This window comes from Eulemur rufifrons, chromosome 13 (genome assembly GCF_041146395.1).
Source record: "Eulemur rufifrons isolate Redbay chromosome 13, OSU_ERuf_1, whole genome shotgun sequence".
Lineage (NCBI taxonomy): Eukaryota > Metazoa > Chordata > Mammalia > Primates > Lemuridae > Eulemur > Eulemur rufifrons.
In genome coordinates, this window is record NC_090995.1 from 2,121,200 (window position 1) to 2,140,578 (window position 19,379).

The window sequence follows — 19,379 nt, forward strand, 5'->3', positions numbered from 1 at the left end:
CAGAATAATATCACGAGTAGTTATTATTGTTCACATTTTTCAGATTAAGACCTTGAGATTTATATAAATGTTAAGTAACCTGCCTAAAGTCATAGATTTGATTTCACATAAAACCGTTTAGCTCCGTGAACTATAATACACTGGGCATGAGACAATGTCATGTAAGACAAACCTGAACTTCACTGTCCGGAGACCTGAATTTATGCCATAACTCTGTATCTACTGCCTGCAGTACCCTGCGGAAAGAGAGTTCGCCATTCTGAGCCTTTGTCTCCTTATTACCAAAGAGAAAAATTGGAGACAGTATTGGTGCTCCTCCTAGATCTCCTTTATATCCAGAGCACCCATCCCCCATCTGCCTAAGCATTGACTGACAGTGGCTGTCTTCTCTGCAGAATTACTCCTAGAATATTGTTCTAACAGGAACCTCCCTCAGAGACAGGAGCACAAGAAGTGAGGTGGTCCAACTCTCTTGTGCAGGTGGGATTAGACTAAAGTTAACACCCAGCTGAAAACACTTACTTACTTAGCTTCTATTTTCTGTCAGCTTCCTTTGCTCCCCCTTCTCCTGAGGGACTTGCTCAATAAATCACATGTAAAGACTTTCTACCTCAGGTTTTGCTTTTAGATAAATTAAGACAAAAAAAAAAATCCACTTAAATATTATGAGAATAAAATGGAATAAATATATATAAAACATTTATTCACTGTAGAGTACTATAAAAGTTCGATATTAATATTATGCAAAATTATAAAGCAAGCAAAGTTCATTGTTTTTATTCCTTTCCCCTGGAAGATCAAAAACTACCACCTTTTGGGGACCTAGTATACTTGCGTTGTCTCTTCTCTCTCACATATGAAAACAAGAAACTAGCAAATACTTTCACATCTTGGTCACTAGGTTAATCAACCAGTCTTGTGGACTTGGGGTCATGAGGCATTCAAGAGTCCGAAAAGAAAAAGAAGAATGGGTTTGGACAGCCTGTCTTGGTCATAGTGGTTGAGTCTGGGTGAACGTATTTTACTAATCTAGAGGTATTCCATGTTTTTGCTTTAGTACCACCAAAATAATTTTTTAATTATATTTTCAGTTTTCAGCTAAAGTTTTATAGTGAAGATTAAATAGCTAAACATAATTTTAATTTTCAGAAAATTATATATCGTACTTCTGCATTAAAAATTTTTCATCAAAACATTTGAAAGGCAAATTTAACTTATTTAATTTAGAGAAAATGTCTGCCAAAGAAGGTAATTGGCAAAGCTAGTTCTTAATTGCAAAACCGATAACTAAAGTACACTTTTGTATGAAGAGAAAAAGAAACAAACACTGATTTTGTTTTTCAATCCCAATAGATTATAAATACGTGTTCCTACTAGCATCTCCGTTCTGAACTCTAACATATCTAAGGAATATGTGGTTTTCAGGAAAGAGATCAAGTCACAGCAGCGAAGCCACCAGTGTTTCACCTAAATGAGAAAAGGCACTTCCCTCTCCACTATGTCACTGAGGCCGTTCTGGATTTACCATCTGACACTTCCTCAGCATCAATTCTCAAATTGTTTGTTTGAGACCCCTTAGGTTTTCACACCTGGGATAAGGCACCACACTGATTTCAGATGAGGGAGGGGCAACAAAGGGTTTTGTGAAGACAGAAATGGGTGAAGAGAAGTGGCAGTCACCTCTGGAAAGCCTTCTTCCATCTCCAGGGCCATGTGGGTCACCACTTCAACCTCGGGGGCACCCCACTTGGCCAGAGTCCTGGAGATCAGGCTCCTGCACTGGTCTCTACCCAGGGTTCCTCCCCGTCAGAATCCACAGCTGAGAAATTTTGTTGCTCTTAGTTTCCCTTATTATTACTATTTTTAAGACTTTACTTTTAAGATTATTTTTAAGTTGACAGCAAAATGAAGATGAAGGCATAGAGATATGGCATATACCCCTGCACCCCTGCACGCGTAGACTCCCACCAACGTTCCCACCACGGTGATGAGTCTACACTAACACATCATCATCACCCAAAGTCTATAGTTCACATTGGGTTCACTCTTGTTGCTGTGCATTCTATGGGTTTGGACAAATGTATAGTGACATGTATCCATCATAACGGTATCACACAGAGTATTTTCACTGCCCTAAACATCCTCTGTGCCCCATGTATTCATCTCTCCCCCCACTAACCTCTGACAACAACTGATATTTTATAGACTCCATACTTTTGCTTTTTCCAGAATGTCACTTAGTTGGAATTATTAATATATAGGATGTAGTCTTTTCAGATTGGCTACTTTCACTTAGTAATATGCATTTAAGCTTTCTTCATGCCTTTTCATGGCTTGATAGCTCATTTCTTTGTTAATAGTCCATTGTCTGGATGTGCCACACTTTATTTATCCATTCACCTGCTGAAGGACATCTTGGTTGCTTCCAAGTTTCAGCAATTACAAACAAATAACCTTATTATTTAATACTCTCTGGTTGCCCGTAACTGAAATTCAACCCAACTTCGGCACAAAATGGTAATGAATGACAGGAACATGGTGGGGCCTCATGGACCCCAAGGGCCACCATGCAGCTGGGTCTAGGAAACAGTGGGATCAGGAAGTGGAATGGAACCAGTCTTTCTTCCTTCCTCTCTGCTCTTTCTTGAACTTCTGATTCATATCTCTTTCTTGCTGTAGAATCCCCTTCTCTGCCTTCCTAACACATGTGGTAAAAGAACAAGGCTGCTGAGAGCTCCTTCATATGAATATGACCTGTCTTCCAGAGAAAGACTGAATTCAATTTCCCAAAGACAGGAATCTCGTGGGAAAAGCAGGCATCGTGTGCCCAATCTCGACCCAAGGAACTACAGCCTTGAGATGGGATCATGTAGAATCATGTGGATGAGTCATGTCTGAAATGAGGTTTCTGAACAGAGAAAACATCTGGCACACACCTATTTTCCCAGGCTAGGAAGAAGCCCTACCTGTGAAAACCTAGGACAGACTTCATTTCCGAGTTGTGTTGATGTACTTCCTATTTTAGGAATGCTTTTAGTTTAACCATAAAGGGATTCTGTGACTCAAGAATTTCGGACAATAGAAGGGACATTATGTTGGAAATGGGGAAGGAGTGAGATTGTCTGCCCAGGAAATCCCATCATCCGCATTCCTGAGATGGTCAAGTTCATTGAGGAGGAGGGGAAGGAGAGTACGCTGAAGCGGTATGAGAAGAAGGATGATTTTCTTTTCACTGCGTCCCTTCAACGAAGTGATCTGGCTGCTTTCCTTGAACCGTCCCTTTTTCCAGGTGGCTTTCAGTCCTGCCCCGCACATGCTCAGCACTGCACCTGGAGCCCCACCTGTGGGCTCGCCCCACGTCTCGTTCAGAGCACTGTCCTCACATGCTTTTCTGCATTTTGCCTGAATGTGGACAGAGTAGAAATTTACATCTCCCTGAAAAAGTCTTCATCCGGGGCTGGTGGGTAAGGACACTCAGCCCCCTGGTCCCCAGTGGGTGCAGCTCCGAGGTAGGACTTAACGAGTCCCCAGAGGCCGTCTGCAGGATGAGCCAGAGTTACTGTCTGCGGGTCTTTGCTTGACTGCTCACCCTTGCTCGGCTTCCTTCCCTTCCCTGTCACTTTTCCTACTTCCTTCCTGGTTTTTTCTCTGGAGCACTCTTTAATAAATCACATTTATAGGAATCTTTTAAAAAATTATTTAATTTTTCAAAATTTTTTTGTAGAGACAGGCTTGTAGAGACAGCCTTGCTCTTGTCCAGGCTGGTCTCAACCTCCCGGCCTCAAGTGATCCTCCTGCCTCGGCCTCCCAAAGTGCTGGAATTACAGGCATGAGCCACCTGTACCCAGCCTATATGAATCTTTATCGTAGGGTCTATGTCTAGGGACCCCAAACTTACTTAATTGACTATTTATTATAATTTCCTAGGAAGTAGGTATATTCAGGAGAACAGAAATTCTTAGTCCAGGCCATGGTTAAGGAATAAAACGTGATTTTTTTACTCTAGAGAATTAAATCCAGAACTTTATCCCTTAATGAAGATGTGATAGGTTGTTGTTGTTGTTGTGTGTGTGTGTATGTGCACACATGCCACAGTTACTCCAGAACTATTTTGGCATGTGAAACAGAGACAAGACACATGGCCTCGTCACTGGGTGCTAAACCGTAGCACAGAGGGCCAACAGGGTTAGATGGGTTATTTAGAAATGATGACTGGCATTATTATCCTTTATAAATATTTGATTTCTAATTTTGAACATGTAGGAGAATCACGTACCTCTGTCCCTCTTGAAATTAGGTATGGCCCAATGATGAGTTCAGGCCCATGAACTGGGAGTGCAGTAATTCATGACACTGGGCTGGGCTCACCTCTCCAGCTCTCTCCGCCCTGCTGGGCCGCTGTGGAAGCACCTGTTGGATTTGTGCTCTCTGATCCCAGCAGGCTGGAATGCTGAGTCAGCACACAGAGGATGGCTGCCCAGACCTAAAGAGAACTTCACATTTCTGTTAAGCTGCTGAGATTTTTCCATTTTTAATGCCTCATTGCCTAAAAACTGCCTAATAGTGGCATGGAAATCAGCATGGATTATGTTCAATTAATAACCCCAAGACTTACCAAGACTCCCCAGTCAGAATAAGTCTCACTCTCTCTCTACTGATGTTCTCTTCTCAGTTTTGGCACTGGGTGTGCTATAGAGGCAATAGGAATGCTCTTTTTAATCCTCCATATGTTTTAGTGAGGGGTCTCTTGATTATAAAGAACATAACACTCAAACCAGTTCTAGAAAACAGGGATTAACGATATTGAGGGTTCTTATATATCCAGAAAAAATTTAAACCATCAGGCCTCAAGAAGGACGAAAAGGAACACAGGTTTTGGAATTTCTCTCTTTCTGCTCTCTCCACCCCTGCTGAGTCTGACCTATTACCCCTTTGTCCAGCATGGGTCCGACTGTTTACATCCTTTGCACATGAATCATGTGCTAGTGGTCACCTTAGTCCCAGCCTGTAAAACCTTTCATTCAAACAACCACAACCAACTTCGCTCTGAATTTTAAGATCAAACTCTTCCCAGAGGGCACAGGATCAGCCTAACTTTCTTTTGAAAATTAGGTTAGGGAAGTTAAAAGTCACTGGTCTCTTTGTGTCCTCTACTTAGATGTCCCCCAGTCCCACCCTAGTCCAATCCCCTGTGATAGCAGTGGTTAAACCTTTGACCTGATGATCATGGAGCAGGTGAGGTGACCGGCATTTTACCTAAAACAGGGGTGTGGGCAGGACAGGCATTCTAAAGCATATCTAGCACAATTTCCCCCACAGAGTAGATTTCTTTGGGCTGGACGTCAGGAATACCCTGAAATAGAGAGGGAAATTCTTCTGAGGGATTGCTTCCAAACAACCATAACCCAAACCCTGCCACTTCCTTCCTGAAAATTGCTGATGTGTGGCCTAACTTATCACCATGGAGTAGCTTGGATGTGGCAGACAATAGAACCCTTTGTGCATTTGGAGAAAGAAGAAATACGAGTAATACTGCGCCCAGCCCTGGGTTTACACAGTCATTATTCCTACAGCGAGGTTGTGTGGGAGACACACCTCATGATAAAAAGCTAAACTCCTGAATTCCCATTCCCTTTCTCACCCCAAAGGCCTGAGTCAACTGTCTTTAGTCTATGAAAGTTGATTTTTAACTTAAAACCTAAACACAAAATTTGAATTTTTCCCTATAAATCCTTCTAAAGGCTTATTTCAACTATTGGGAAGATTAGAAAAACTAACCCAGACTAGCATCATAATAACGTATTTGTTTTTTCAACAAACATTTATTAAGCACCTCGTGTGTGCTGGGCATGTTGCAGGCATTGGAGATTCAGCTGTGAACCAACAAGTCCCTGATCTCAAAGTTCATATCGTCTAACCAGATGACAGGAGACAGACAAGTACATCACACACACACACTCACACACACACGCTCACACACACACACACACACACACGGGCACAGCATGGCAAGTAGTTATAAGCACTGAAAAGGAACTGAATTGGCACAAAGAGGCAGAGAGCAATGAGGGGGTATTTTGGTTAGGTAGACAAGACTGCTTTACAATCACCAATAATCTCTCCTTTTTTGTGAAAACAAACAGTCAATTCTCAATTGTCAGTTTACTCAACCTATCAGCCTTGTCGACACCATTCACTTTGCTTGACCGTAGAGACAGGACCCTTCCATCCCAGAAGCTGTAGTTTCCCTTGGTTTTGCTGGTCCCTCCTTTTCTTCCCACCCGCTAACTGAAATAATGCACTGCTGTGCCCATCACGTGAATTTTACACGCCAGCCTTGACAGGCTGTCTCCTTTCAAGTTCTTACATCCAACTGCCTACATGTCGTTTCCATTCCCATGTATGATATGTACTCCCACGTGAAAGGATCTAAAGCTAATTTTAGACTTTCTCTACAAAATCCATGTCCATTTCTAGCCTTCCCTTTCTCTGTGAATAAGTCCTGTCTTCCACTTGCTCACACACAAACCTTGCAGTTCTTCTTGACTTCTCTTTTTCATCCTTCCACACCCTGTGTTCAGCCCATCAGCGGATCTTGTTAGTTCTACTCTTAAAATATGTTTGGAATTGGCTGCTTCCCACCACTGCCTGCTAAACGGTGTAATCCAAATCACCTCGTGTCTAGCTTGGACTGTGATAAAAGTCTCTTAACTGGTCTCCACCGGACTCCCTTTCCTTCCCCACCATTACTTCAGGGTCGGTTCTTATAAAAGAATGATTGTTTTCCTTAAATTTAAGTCTTACCATACCACTTTACTAATAAAATCCCTCTCATTTCACCCAGAATAAAATTCAGCGTTTTTCCTATGGTCTACAATGCCCTATATAATCTGACTTTACAGTCTCCGTGACTTTGTCCTGTACCACTTTGTAGTTATTTCTGCTCCAGCTATCTGGCCTTCTCTGATAGTTTATTAAAACACGTCAGCCAGACTCCAGCCTCAGGACCTGTGCACAGGCAGTTCCCTCCCCCAGGGGCTCTTTTCTTCCATATAGCTGCATAGACATATTATCTTCATCATTTCACTTGAACCTCTGTTCAAATATCACCTTCTCGGAGAGGTCTTCCCAGAACAGTCTGTCTACAATAGCAAGCACAGTCATCCCTCTGTAGGGAACTGGTTCCAGGACCTCCTGAGGAGACCAAAATCCACAGATGCTCAAGTCCGTGATAGAAAACGGAGTGGTTTTTATATATAACCTATGCACACCCTCCGATATAATTTAAATAATCTCTATATTATAACACTTAATGCAACGTAAATGCTATGCAATAGTTATTGTACTGTATTGTTTGGGAAATCACAAGAAAAAAGTCTGCACATGTTCCGTACAGATGCAGTTTTCTTATTCTTTCTTTTTTTTTTGAATATTTTCAATTCGAGTTTGGTTGAATCCATGGATGCAGAACCCGTGGATACAGAGGGCTGACTATAGTACCCTTTTTCCTGTCACTTTTTTAAATGCCCTTACCACCGTGCATTATGTTTATGCTTACCATACAACCCACTTGACATTCACACGTGTGTGTATGTGGAATTGTTTTTAATTGTCCTTTTCTATCTTCTGTCTCTCCTCTCTGGAATATAAGTTTTATTAGGGCGGAGACTTTGCTTTTTTTCATGGTATATTCCCAGTGTCTGATATGTATAAATGGTCAATAAATACCTACTGAATATATGTCTTCCACTAACCATGAATACTAGCAAAATAAAACCTTGCCAATTAGAAGTGGACAGATGGCCAGTCTGAGCGCAAGGCCCATCTTAATAGAATACTTGCTTGCAAATTCATGAATTCTTAATAATGGACAAGATCTGCTTCCAGTAAAGGCATATCTCTGCCAACTTTGATAGGGGAACTCATTTCTAATTACTATATTGATTTTGTATATGCAAATGTGCTTTTAAGAGCCCTGACAATCTTTCTCCTAACTTGATTTACCCAGTTGCCTACAATTTGGCGGCATCTATAGTTTGATTAGTAAGCTTTTTATCGTTATGGTTGAAGTGTTCTCAAAGCACTTAAAATGTAAATTTCAGCTCATTTCAGGTCAAATATTCTGAAATTCTGAGTTTGGAAAAGCCAGAATACATAAAGTTTTACAGCATGTACATTTCTTGGATTTTTCAGTGTAATAGCACACATATAGTTATTTTAAATGTAAACATTTACGACTTGGCACCATTAATCTATTCATCATTTCAAAATCAGTAATAAAACTTGAATTCAAACTGTCTAAGAAAAAGGACTAATGATATTTTTCTCCACTATATGCGTATGCATGTCTTTAATTCTTTTGGTCACATTGAAATTTCCCTGAGAGCAGGGACTGTAGTACTTAGCCTAGTACCTTTCACGGTGCATACCAATACACTTTTAAAATTCATTTAAAAAAATTTATTGAGCACCTACTGTGTGCCCAGAACTGGGATATGACATGAAGATAAAAAAAATAAATAAAACAAATATGAGTATGTATTTATTAAATACAAATGAATAATGCTCAGAGATAGCTTTGCCTAATTTTATGTAAAATATATCTCTCCACATTATACTTAGCATATAATTTCACAAGTTATAGTTTAATCCCTGTTGGAAAAAGTTAAATTTATTTCTGAATGCATTTGGTATAACAATTTTTAATGTTCTTTAAGAAATAACTTTCCTAAATGGGTAAAACCGTCTTCTGAAGAAAAACAAGGCTCAATAAAATTTCAAGAGCAATAAAAAAATAAGAAAGTCCCTTTTAGTTTGAACCTGAAATAAAATTAATGCAGAATAGCGTATTTCATAGAAGCTCTACAGGAACAGGGTAGAGCTGGGCATTTGTTAGACGGGAATGTCACAGGAATTAGATTTAACATCGTCAATCAAGTTCTCCTACACATCCATGGCCCCACCAGGATTGGCCGTATGCTTTGCAGGGTCCTCAGCGCTCTGCTCCACCAGCTCAAGCAAGAACAGGGCAAACATACTGATGTCCATCATCAATTACTCAGAACAAAGTGCAGGCCACACAAGAGCCATAATCAGAAGTTACTATTCAACTTTTAATGTCCAAATGATAATAAATTCATCCAAGAACCAAAGGAATCTCCAAAATTTTAAAAGCAGGTTATACTCAAAGTAGGATATAAAATACAATATCTTTCTTTTCTTTAAAAAAAAAAGTCTCTGGAATCTAGCAGAGCACTAAATAGCAAACTCAAATGTTTTTCACCTACTACAATTGATACCAATGGCAGTAAGCAGTGTGGAGCATTTAAATGCACAAATGACCCCAAATCCACACTATTTTCTTTCCTACCCCACATATTTATCTTCATAATTAGTTGTGATGAAACTAATAGTAAATTGGTTTGTATTCTCCAATAGCAAGAGGAAGTAGAAACTTACTTTACACTTGAATGTTTCCAAAGATAATATGTGTATAATTCATATAAGATTCCATGGGGGAAAATATTCACAAACCACACATCCAATAAGGGGCTAATATTCATAATTTATTATAAAGAACTCAAACAAATTCGCAAGAAAAAAGCATTAAAAAGTATGCAAAAGACATGAATAGAAGTTTTTCAAAAGATGATAGACAGATGGCCAAAAACATATGAAAAAATGCCCAGCATCACTAATCATCAGGGAAATGCACATTGAAACCACAATGAGATATCACCTTGCTAATGCTAGAATGGCTTTTATTAAAAAGTCCAAAAACAATAGATGCTGGTGTGGATGCAGAGAGAAAAGAACACTTATACACTGTTGGTGGGACTGCAAATTAGTACAGCCCCTATGGAGAACAGTGTGGAGGTTTCTCAAAGAACTAAAAGTAGACCGACCATTCTATTCAATAATCCCACTACTGCGTATCTTATCCATAGGGAAAGAAGTGATTTTATAAAAAAGACACCTACACTCAAATGTTTACTGCAGCACAACTCACAATTGCAAAGATCTGGAATCAACCCAAGTGCCCACCAATTCATGAGTGGATTAACAAAATGTGTATACCACGGAATACTACTTAGCTATAAGAAAGGATGAATTAATGCCTTTGGTGGCAATTTGGAAAGAACTGGAGACCATTATCCTAAGTGAAGTTATCTTAAGAATGGGAAAACAAACACCACCTGTACTCTCTAATAAATTGGAACTAATTTATTAGAACTAATGGGCACAAGAGTGCACAGAGGGAAGTAAAAGTCACTGGAAATCAAGCAGGGGGGGAGGGAGGTGAGGGTCAAAAACCCACCTAACAGGTACAACAGGTACCTAACAGGTACAAAAGGAACACTATTCCGGTGATGGGCACATTTATAGCCCTGACTCAAGCCATGTAACAAGAACATTTGTACCCCCTTAATATTTTGAAACAATAATAAAAAGTCTTTGAGATTCTTTCTCTGAATTCTTTTCTCCATATGTCAATGCATCATCTAGCACAGTGCCTTGCCCAGGTGTTCAAAACACAACTGGTAAATGAATAATTCATTTATAGAAAATTAAGATTTGGTATTCATGTATTAAAACAAATTAGAATATTTTTAGTCTTCTGACGGACAAGAATTCTAGATTTTACTAAGGATTTTACTTTTTGAACTAACATACTACCCTTTGTGTATTGATTTGGTAATATAACACTAGCTACCCAAACAAACATATCTCCACATTTTTATGGAGTAACAAAATAAACATTTCTTTCTTTTTCTGGTAATGTCTAATGCAGATTTTGTTAGAGGTGGGCAGAATTTCTGTGTGGTAATTAAGGGACTCGGCTCTTTCTCTCTGGTGTTCTGCTTGCCCCTGAGCTTTTAGATGTCCCTGCATTCAGCTACAGGACAGGCGTCCACAGACTGGAGAACGCGTATTTGCCACTTAGATGCCTTTGCCCCTGGGTGACCCAACACCTCGGCCACACGGTCCATTGACCAGAATGGGTCACGGGGGACCTACTTGGATGAAGGCAGGATCAGGCTGGCTAATGGAACCCTTAGCTGGGCAGATGCTTCCCAGAGTGAATTATACAAAGGAAGGGGAAACATAATTTTTTTGGTAGACAAAAAAAAGTTGTCTTTTGTCAAATTTCTTTCTTCTTTTACTTTTTCTGGATGAGCAGTGGACATTGTCAAAGTCAGCATTTGGGAATTGAAGTAACTCCTTGAAAATGTAAATTCCAAACGTAAGGTTATCCTATATGCAAGTGGAAATACAGACTGCTTGGTTTAACAGGATGAAAAAATAAAAAAGAATAAAGGAGTGGCAATAGCAGATATCAATAGTAGGACGTGTGGCAGAACATCTGGATAAAAAAGACGTGTACTGCGATAGGCCAGGTGTATGAACTAAGTCTCTAGTTAACATTCTGCTGTCTGGTTTTCCTTAGAGTGGGGTCCAATTTTATTTAAGAAATTTCTGTGTTGCAACAGCTATGGAATCGTACACATGCATGAAAAGTTTCTGATGATAATAAGATGTGTCGTAAAGTGATTATGATTCATAACTTTTTTTCCCCTACACATACCTCAGCTGGGAGGTGTCCTTGACTCGTAGCGGACTAAAGGGTGTGCCACAAAGGTGTGCCTGTTTCCTATCTGTACCATAAAACTTTTCTATGGTGCTGACATTTGAAGCCTTCTGATCTTGGCTCAGAGATGTTTATTCTATGCCTGGTGAAAAGTTAATCCAAATAACGGTGGGAACTTCATCTTTTTTGCAACATGTGGGAGGGAATGAGCATCCCGGGACGTGGTTTCCTGGTCTTTCCTGAAGCAGGCCCTGGGCACCCGCAGGTCTTGGCATCCTTCCTCAGCTGTGTGCCATCTGGCCGGGGACCAGCTTCCCAAATCTGCCTCAGCAACTAGCTCAGCCTGTGCTTGGGAGGCTGTTTCCAACAACCCCCTCCTAAGATTACGGTGGCATCTCAGAGCTCCTAATTTTGTGTTCTCTGAAAATTCTACCGGACTCTAAGCTTTATGGAGGGCAGGGACCATTTTCAAATACAACACCTCCTCCCACCATCCTCCCGAAATTACCCACCACGGTGTCTGGCACATAAATAAAAGAGCACAATACATATTTATTGAATGAATTGTCTGCTTAATTACCACACACTCTCCTGGGGCTGGTGGCAGCCTGTGTGTGCTGTAGGATGCACCCTGCAAGCAAGGCGGCCTCGCAGAAGCTCCCTGGCCTTCGGTGCGTTCCTACTCTTTTCAGGCCACGCTACCCAAGTCATGCGCCAGCACAATTAGTCTGTTACGAAAACTTATTTCTCAAGTTTAAGGTTTCATTTAATCCCTGTCCCCAAAACACTTCTCCTGGCTCCATCTCCTAACTCCCTAAACCTTTTACTAGGCCTTTTAATTGGGGCCACGGTCCCATTCAGGAAATAGGAAAAACCTGATACTGAAGGAATTTGGAAACAAAACAGGAAGGACGGAGGCTGAGACATTTATTCAGCTTTCTTCAAAATCCCTAAAGAAGCTCCAACCTCCTCGCGAGGTCTTGGGGGCCGAGGTTGGTCGGGAGAGGGGCCCTGTGGAGCTGACCCTCTGGCAGGGGGAGACTTGCTTAAAGGAGCATCTGAGCCACTGTCACTCTCTGCCCTCCTGCGCCTTTCCTTTCTACGGGAGAACAAGTGTGGGGATCGCTTTGGGTTCCAAGGCCCTGCAGGCACGGGAAGCACCAAGTGGGTGTTGGGTGACTGGAAGGAGCAGGAAAGGGAGATGTGGTGTCACCTGTCCCGACCACTGGCTGCGTGCGTGCGTGTGAACAGGGAAAAGGCGACCCTCTCCCGTCTCAGTTCTCCTTGCAGATCTGCAGGACTGCCCCCGTGACTCCGCGTCGCCCGGGGTCGCTCGGTCTCCTGCTTCCGTCCTCCTTGGCGAGCCGGCTGCTGCGTCGCACGGCGCCCGCACACTCCGCCACTTCCCGGGCCCGCGACGCTCCGCAGAGGCCCCCGCCTCCGAAGGTGTGCGGGCTTGGGCGGAGGACAGTAAGAGCCACCACAGCGACACAAAAGCTCCGTTAGTAAAAACAACCGTGCACCCCATCACCGTCGCCGCCCGCCCGCCCAAGGTAAACTGTTTATTGGTCGCCGTGTTGGCGATCCTCCCCGGACAGCTGCGGCAGCGACAGCAGCTGCGCCGCGGGCGCGGAGCTCCCTGCGCTCTTCCTTCCTCCGCCCCGTCGCGGTCGCCTCTCGCCCCCACCCGCCCCCGCTCGTCTCGGCCTCTCGCGGGCCGCGCACCCGCCCGGAGACACCCTCCGCACTTGCTACTCACACTGCGGCTCAGCCTCGCCGCCGCGGCGCGGGTGCCAGGGAGGCGCGGGGGTGTGTGCGGGGTCCGGGTGCGGAGGCCCCGTGGGGGAGGGGCGGCGTGGTAGCGCCCCCCCCCCCCGCTCCTCCCGGCCGCGACCCCCCGCCCGTTCTCCTTCCCCAACCCCAGCCTGCCAGCGACAGTGACACCTGAGCAGGGACCGGGCGGCGGAGGCGGCGGGCGCGGTGGCCCGGCAGCCCCGAGAAAACAGAGCGGGGGGCGGGGACAGCGGAGAGGAGTGGGAGGTGGGGCGAGAGGGAGGCCCCCACCTGGCGCTGAGCGACGCGCGCGCCAGCCAATGAGCGCGCGGGGCCCCGACGCCGGGCCGGCGGCCGGGGGCGGGCTCCGCGGGGAGGAGGCGGCTGCCGCGGCGCTAGAGGCGGGGGCCGGCGGGAGGAAGGGGCGGAGGCGGAGGCGGAGGCGGGCGCGGTGGCGGCGGCGGCGGCCGAGGCGGCGCAGGGCTTGGGTTGTGCCCGGGACTGTCTGCCGGTCTCCGCGGCCGAGCCGTGGGAGCGAGGAGCGGCGCGGGGGGCGCGGGGGGCGCGGCGAGCGCGGCGGCGGGACGTCTCCGGCGGCAGCGGCGCTCGGCGTGGGGAAGCGGCGGCAGCGGCAGCAGCAGCGGCGGCCGCGTCTCCGCCGCCGGGGACGCCGAGTGCGGCTGGTGGCACTGACAGCGGCGGCCTTGCCTCTCCTGCCTCGCCCCCGGCCCTCCCCATGTGATCGGTCTTAATCCCGGCCGTGTGCGCGCGCGGGGCTCCATTCCGCGGCGCCCGGTCTGCGTGCCGGGTGGGTGCTCGTGTGCGCCTCTGCTCCGCGTCCCCTCCCCCAGGAATAAAGAAGAACCGGGAGGCGTGCTCGGAAAATAAATAAATAACCCCACACGCGCGCAGCCGGAGCGCGGCGGCGGGGCAGGCGGCGGCGGAGGAGGAGTGAAGGCGGCGGCGGCGGAGGAGGGACGCGCGGGGAAGGCAGCAACTTTCAAGCCGGCGCAGAGCCCAGACCTCCAGCCGCGCGGGTGCAGCGCAGCGGCGGCATCGAGTGTTTGGCCCGCCGTCCGGTCGGGGTGTGCAGTCGGACGGACGAGCAGCGCGTCGCTGTCCCCGGCGGCTGGAGATGTCCGAGCCCAAGGCAATTGATCCCAAGTTGTCGACGACCGACAGGGTGGTGAAAGGTAAGCGGAGCGCCGCGCCGCCCGGTGCACCGAGTGCCGCAGGCGCCCGGCGGCTCGCCTCGCCTCCCCTCCCCCGCCCTGGGTCTGTCCCCGCTCCAGCCGCGGACCTTCTAGGATATTGTGCAACCCGCGACCCCCTCCCCCGTGGCGCCCTTCCCCCGCGTCCCCCACCTGGCCCCACTCGGGACATTTTTACTGCCGGGGGCGTCAGTTGGCAAATGGCTGAGCCGAGGGTAGGCGGCGGCGGGGGTGGCGGTGGCGGTGGCGGGAGGGGGCGCTGGGGGGTGGTTGCTGGCAGGGTGTAGCTGCTGTGACAGAAATAGGAAGTGGGTGGCTGCTCGCAGGTTTGCATGGGATCGGGTTTATGGGTTTTCTTTTGCAGAGGGAGGGGTGATTTATGGCTTTTAAAAAATTCATACGGCATTTTTATGTGGCCGTGGCTTTCCAGCGACTGCCTGGCTCGGGCAGGGCTCTCCGGGAGCTCCATTGCAGCAATTCCCTCCGCGCCCCCTCCCCCTCCCCCTGGAAGGGCCTGCACAGGGCTCGCGAGAGAGCGGGAGAGCGTGGGGGGGCCCGGCGCTTCCTTCCGCGCGGGGCGGGGGCGGCCGCGGGCGGGCGGGGGCTGCGGGGGGCGCGAGGGGCGCGGGGGGCGGGGAGGCCCCGAGGGCCCCCGCCGCCGCCGCACCGGGATTCCCCCGCATGCCCGGAGGGAGACGTGAAAGCAGTTCTCGCGCCCCCTCGCCGCCCCCGCCCGTCCCCCGCCGACCTGCCGTTGCTCTCCGAGGGTTCCCCGCTCTTTCGCACCTCCCGAGCGGTGACCTCAGCCCGCTCGCTCCCTCCGTGCCCCCCGGCACCCCTTGGTGACGGGCTGCTCGGTTCCTGGTGCTGTCTTTGCTCCCCGCCCCGGGATCGTGCACCGCTGGCCGGGGTGGCCCTGGGTGCTGGCGCAGAGCAGCCGGGCTGTGATGGGGAAGGGGCAGGCAGCCGTCGCCCTCCCTGCTGCACAGGGACCCACCGTCCTCGCCGGGGTCCGAGGGGAGCCATCCTCCGAATCCTGGAAGGATGAGGCCACCGAGCGGATCCGCCAGGATTCAGTAGTATCTCTTATTCCCGGGGTCAGGACAGCCAGCAAAGCAGGGATGGGCACGGGCTGTGTGCGGTGCTGGCCTCTGACATTGGAAACAGCACTGGCCGGTGTAGACACAGAGGGGAGTGTGTGTGTGTGTCTGTGGAACAGAGGTGGTATCTGATGTGACCAGAGCAGCGTGCAACTAGAGTGCAAAACAGTAAAGTCATGAGCACCATCAACACTCGGTGAAGTAACCCAGCAGCCTGAAGACTGTCATCCATAAGTTCCTCTGGGGTTTCGGAACGAATCTTTGCTCCTTTCGGTTTTTTAAAGGAATTTTTATGTGTGTGTTGGTGGTGATAGAGAAAATTGTGTTCTTTTTTGAGAGAGAGAGAATAAAATATCTTCTTTTGTTTTGATTATATTGGAGTCATTCCTGCTTCAGTGCAAGATTCATAGACCCATGAAAATAATGAGGAAATAGCTCTGCAAAAATGATTTGAATTAGGATTACAGATAGATGCACAACTATTTTATTTTTCCTGCAACTATGGATTCTCATGTAGATAGTCAATTCAAATTCATTCAAAAGAGCTATGTTTTTCATTAAAGGCTTCTGTTGACATTTTCAAAAATTAAGACTTTTTGCTGAAATATCTGAGAATGACAAGCATCTCCCTAATATGTTAAGCTTACGTGTAGCTCCAATCTGTAGGTTAAGATAACCCATTTTCAAAACATCATAAAGCTTATAATTCAAACGATACCATTACAAGTTTTAGCAATTAAAAAAAATTCCTGTGCACACATAGGGTCACATTCGCTGCTTTAAATCACAAAATGCGGATTCTTAATGTAAGTGTAAAGTTGTCATCAGGTGAACAAAGTAAAAATAATTGTTCAGACATTCTTGCTTGGTGTCTTTTCCGGTTAATATGGAAGAGTCCTTCAGTCATTCCATAGTTATTTTGCTTTGCTTTTTCCTAATGCTATATTATTATAAATGACTTTTTAATTATAAGTACATACACCCAGCCATCATTCCAAAAATTTGATTTACATACTTTTGCAGAACTGAAATACACATGTGGGTAATAGACTCAAAATAGGAAAAGTTAATGTTGCATTTGTTTTGATAGGGATCCGGATGTGAAATGTTAAATTTTGATGATAGAGAAAGTTTTGTTGATGAATCCTGAGTTTAAGGTGGGCACGCTACTACTATTTCTCTTATGCTTCCTTCTAGACTTTATCTTGTTGGCTTGAAAGACATCATCCAAGGTTGTGTTCGACATTTTGTCCTGCGTAAGATTTTTATGATTAGTTATTTGAGATGATAATCTATTTGGATTATCATTTCTTCTATAAAATAGCATTTCCCCTTGAATATGTATACACTATTCATATACTTAGTGAGTGAAAAGTACATATATGCTGAATGGGAAATAAATTATCAAATGATTTTTCATGTTTACAAAAATTAGATAATACATAGTTCACAAAACCACGACTTTAAATTTTGTTACAACTTCATCTCAGTGGCCATTCTTTAACTCATTCTTTAACACAGAGGAGAGATTATCCTCGAGGAAATATTTGTGCTCCTTTATATTCAGATCATTATTACCGTGTCATGCCTTGGCATTGGTTTACAGATATCTTCATTGGTGTGATCTGGCTTTTGTTGTATAACAAATTGCTGTTTACAAATAAAGTTGTGTTTGTGGTTTTGTTTGTAGTAATATGATGATGTGACCATTTTTTTATGCATTATTAAAAATTTTTATAGATTTAGGGGATACAAGTACAATTTTTGTTTTTTTCCCTACGTAGATACAGTGGTTGGTTGTGAAGTGTGGGCTTACAGTGTAACCGTTACCTGAATAGTGTACATTGCACCCTGTAAGTAATTTTCCAACCCTCACTCCCCTCCCACACTGCCACCCTCTTACGGTTCAGAGTCTCCGGTGTCCATGATTCTGCTCTGTGGATGTGACCACTTTCTTGATCGTACTTCCTTAATGCAACTTTGGAGAGATAGGTTGAGTTTGTCTCAACTAACTGTGTCAGTTTTGAGATTTGTAGCAGCGGTCCCCAACCTTTTTGGCACCAGCGACCCATTTCATGGAAGACAGCTTCCCACCGATGGGAGGGCGGAAGGGTGGGGCAGGGTGCTGGGGGTGGGTGGGTGGGGTGCAGAGCTCAGGGGTGATGGGTGGCCCCTTTCCTCACAGGCCGTGGACCAGTCCTGGGCTGTGGGCCTGCCCAGGGGTTGAGGGACCACAGTGCTGGATGTATTCAGAGATCCTGATCAGTTTTCCAAAGCTTAAATGAGAGGAAATGATGGCAGAGGAGTTGAAAAGCATTCATTTACATTACTTCAGAGAAAAGGTTGCTTCAGTTAGCAAAACTGGTGCGGCATCATTTTGGCTGGTCTTGGATTAAAACAATGGAAAGCATAAGAATGTTGGCATTACCATGACGTGTACCAGAGAAACCGTGTCGGTAATGCCATTGGTTGGAAATCAGAATAATGTGATCCATTTATTGTTTTATGTTATATTTTAAAAGAAATGTTACGTAGCTATAGGGCAAAAGACTGGGGGCAATAACTAGAAGAACAACTGTCTCCCTCTCCATCCACCAACACACCCTATAGCCTGCCTTTTCCTGCAGTGGTGCTCTGCGAGCCTTGTACAAAACTTCGGCTTCTCTTCATTTCTCCCCTCCTGTTTTTGCCCGGAATGCTATTATCTGGCCCAAACATTCCCTCCTGGCCATAGAACTTTGCTACCTGATAGTGAAAAATATAACACTTGGAGGAAATTAAACTGTATGTGATACCGAGTGTGTGGCTTTGTTACATCTCTTGACCTTTTCTCTTTTCCCATCTCCGAGTATTCGGTGCTGGGCCTTTATCTAAACCCAAACCAATCATAACGGTAGAAATTTCAGGCCCCATGGCAGGCTGTTGAGGGGTAAATTCCTGGGAAGAGTTCTGGGGACTCTCTGAAAAACTCCAGGTAGTGCACGGTTGTGCTTTGTGTAAGGTTGCTTTTGGCTGTGGGGAATGAGCTGTTTGTCCTTGTGTATTGGCAGCTTATATACTCTTTGTATAGACAAAGTATGCAGAGGAAAATTCTGGAAAGATAGCTGAGACCGTAAATGCAAGAAGATGCTAAATTAAAGTAAAACATCATTAAGTAAATAAAGATTCAGGCCACCCCAGTGTTTCTAGCTGAGTGAGACCAGCAATGCTACTTAAGAAGAAAATAAAAATATACTATATTGGTAATAACTGTCATGTTCGGATTTTAAAATAGAGTAGTAAATAATGCCTTTTGTTTGTGGTTTGCCAGGAAGAACTCATTGCAAATTTATTTTACTGACATTTTGTTACCATAAGTTGAGTTGTTCCATGTATCCGGTTTTCCATGTGAGTGTAGTGAAACCTCATTAATTCAGTATCATTAATTTAACTTTATTATGATTAAACATTGGTGCTTGGTGGCTGAAGTTAAATGAGCATTGTATATGAAGAGAGGGGTCCCCTCACCTAACTCATATTATAAACAACATACTTCCAGCATGGTTAATATGCTTCAGAGAACAAATTCTTTTCAGGACTAGTGAACAGTATGCAAATTCATGCTGTTAATCAAAACTTTGCTTAATGTGTTCATTAATGTTTCCATTCAGATGTTCTATAAAGTAAATATAACACAAGTACATTGTTTTTAAAACATTCTGTAAA

At 45.2% G+C, this 19,379-nt stretch overlaps 1 protein-coding gene across 3 annotated transcripts in view; it reads left to right on the plus strand.

The window, feature by feature from the left end:
• The first annotated feature begins 14,016 nt into the window (after positions 1-14,016).
• PPP3CA (protein phosphatase 3 catalytic subunit alpha) overlaps positions 14,017-19,379 on the plus strand; it is a 312,082-nt gene continuing 306,719 nt past the window's right edge. For 2 of the 3 annotated variants that reach the window (XM_069485468.1, XM_069485470.1), the window contains exon 1: positions 14,018-14,556. In XM_069485468.1, coding sequence (XP_069341569.1) covers positions 14,499-14,556 — 58 coding nt within the window. In that variant the 5' untranslated portion in view covers positions 14,018-14,498. Of the gene's footprint in view, positions 14,557-19,379 lie in introns of all 3 variants that reach the window. The other variant, XM_069485469.1, reaches the window with a different exon arrangement.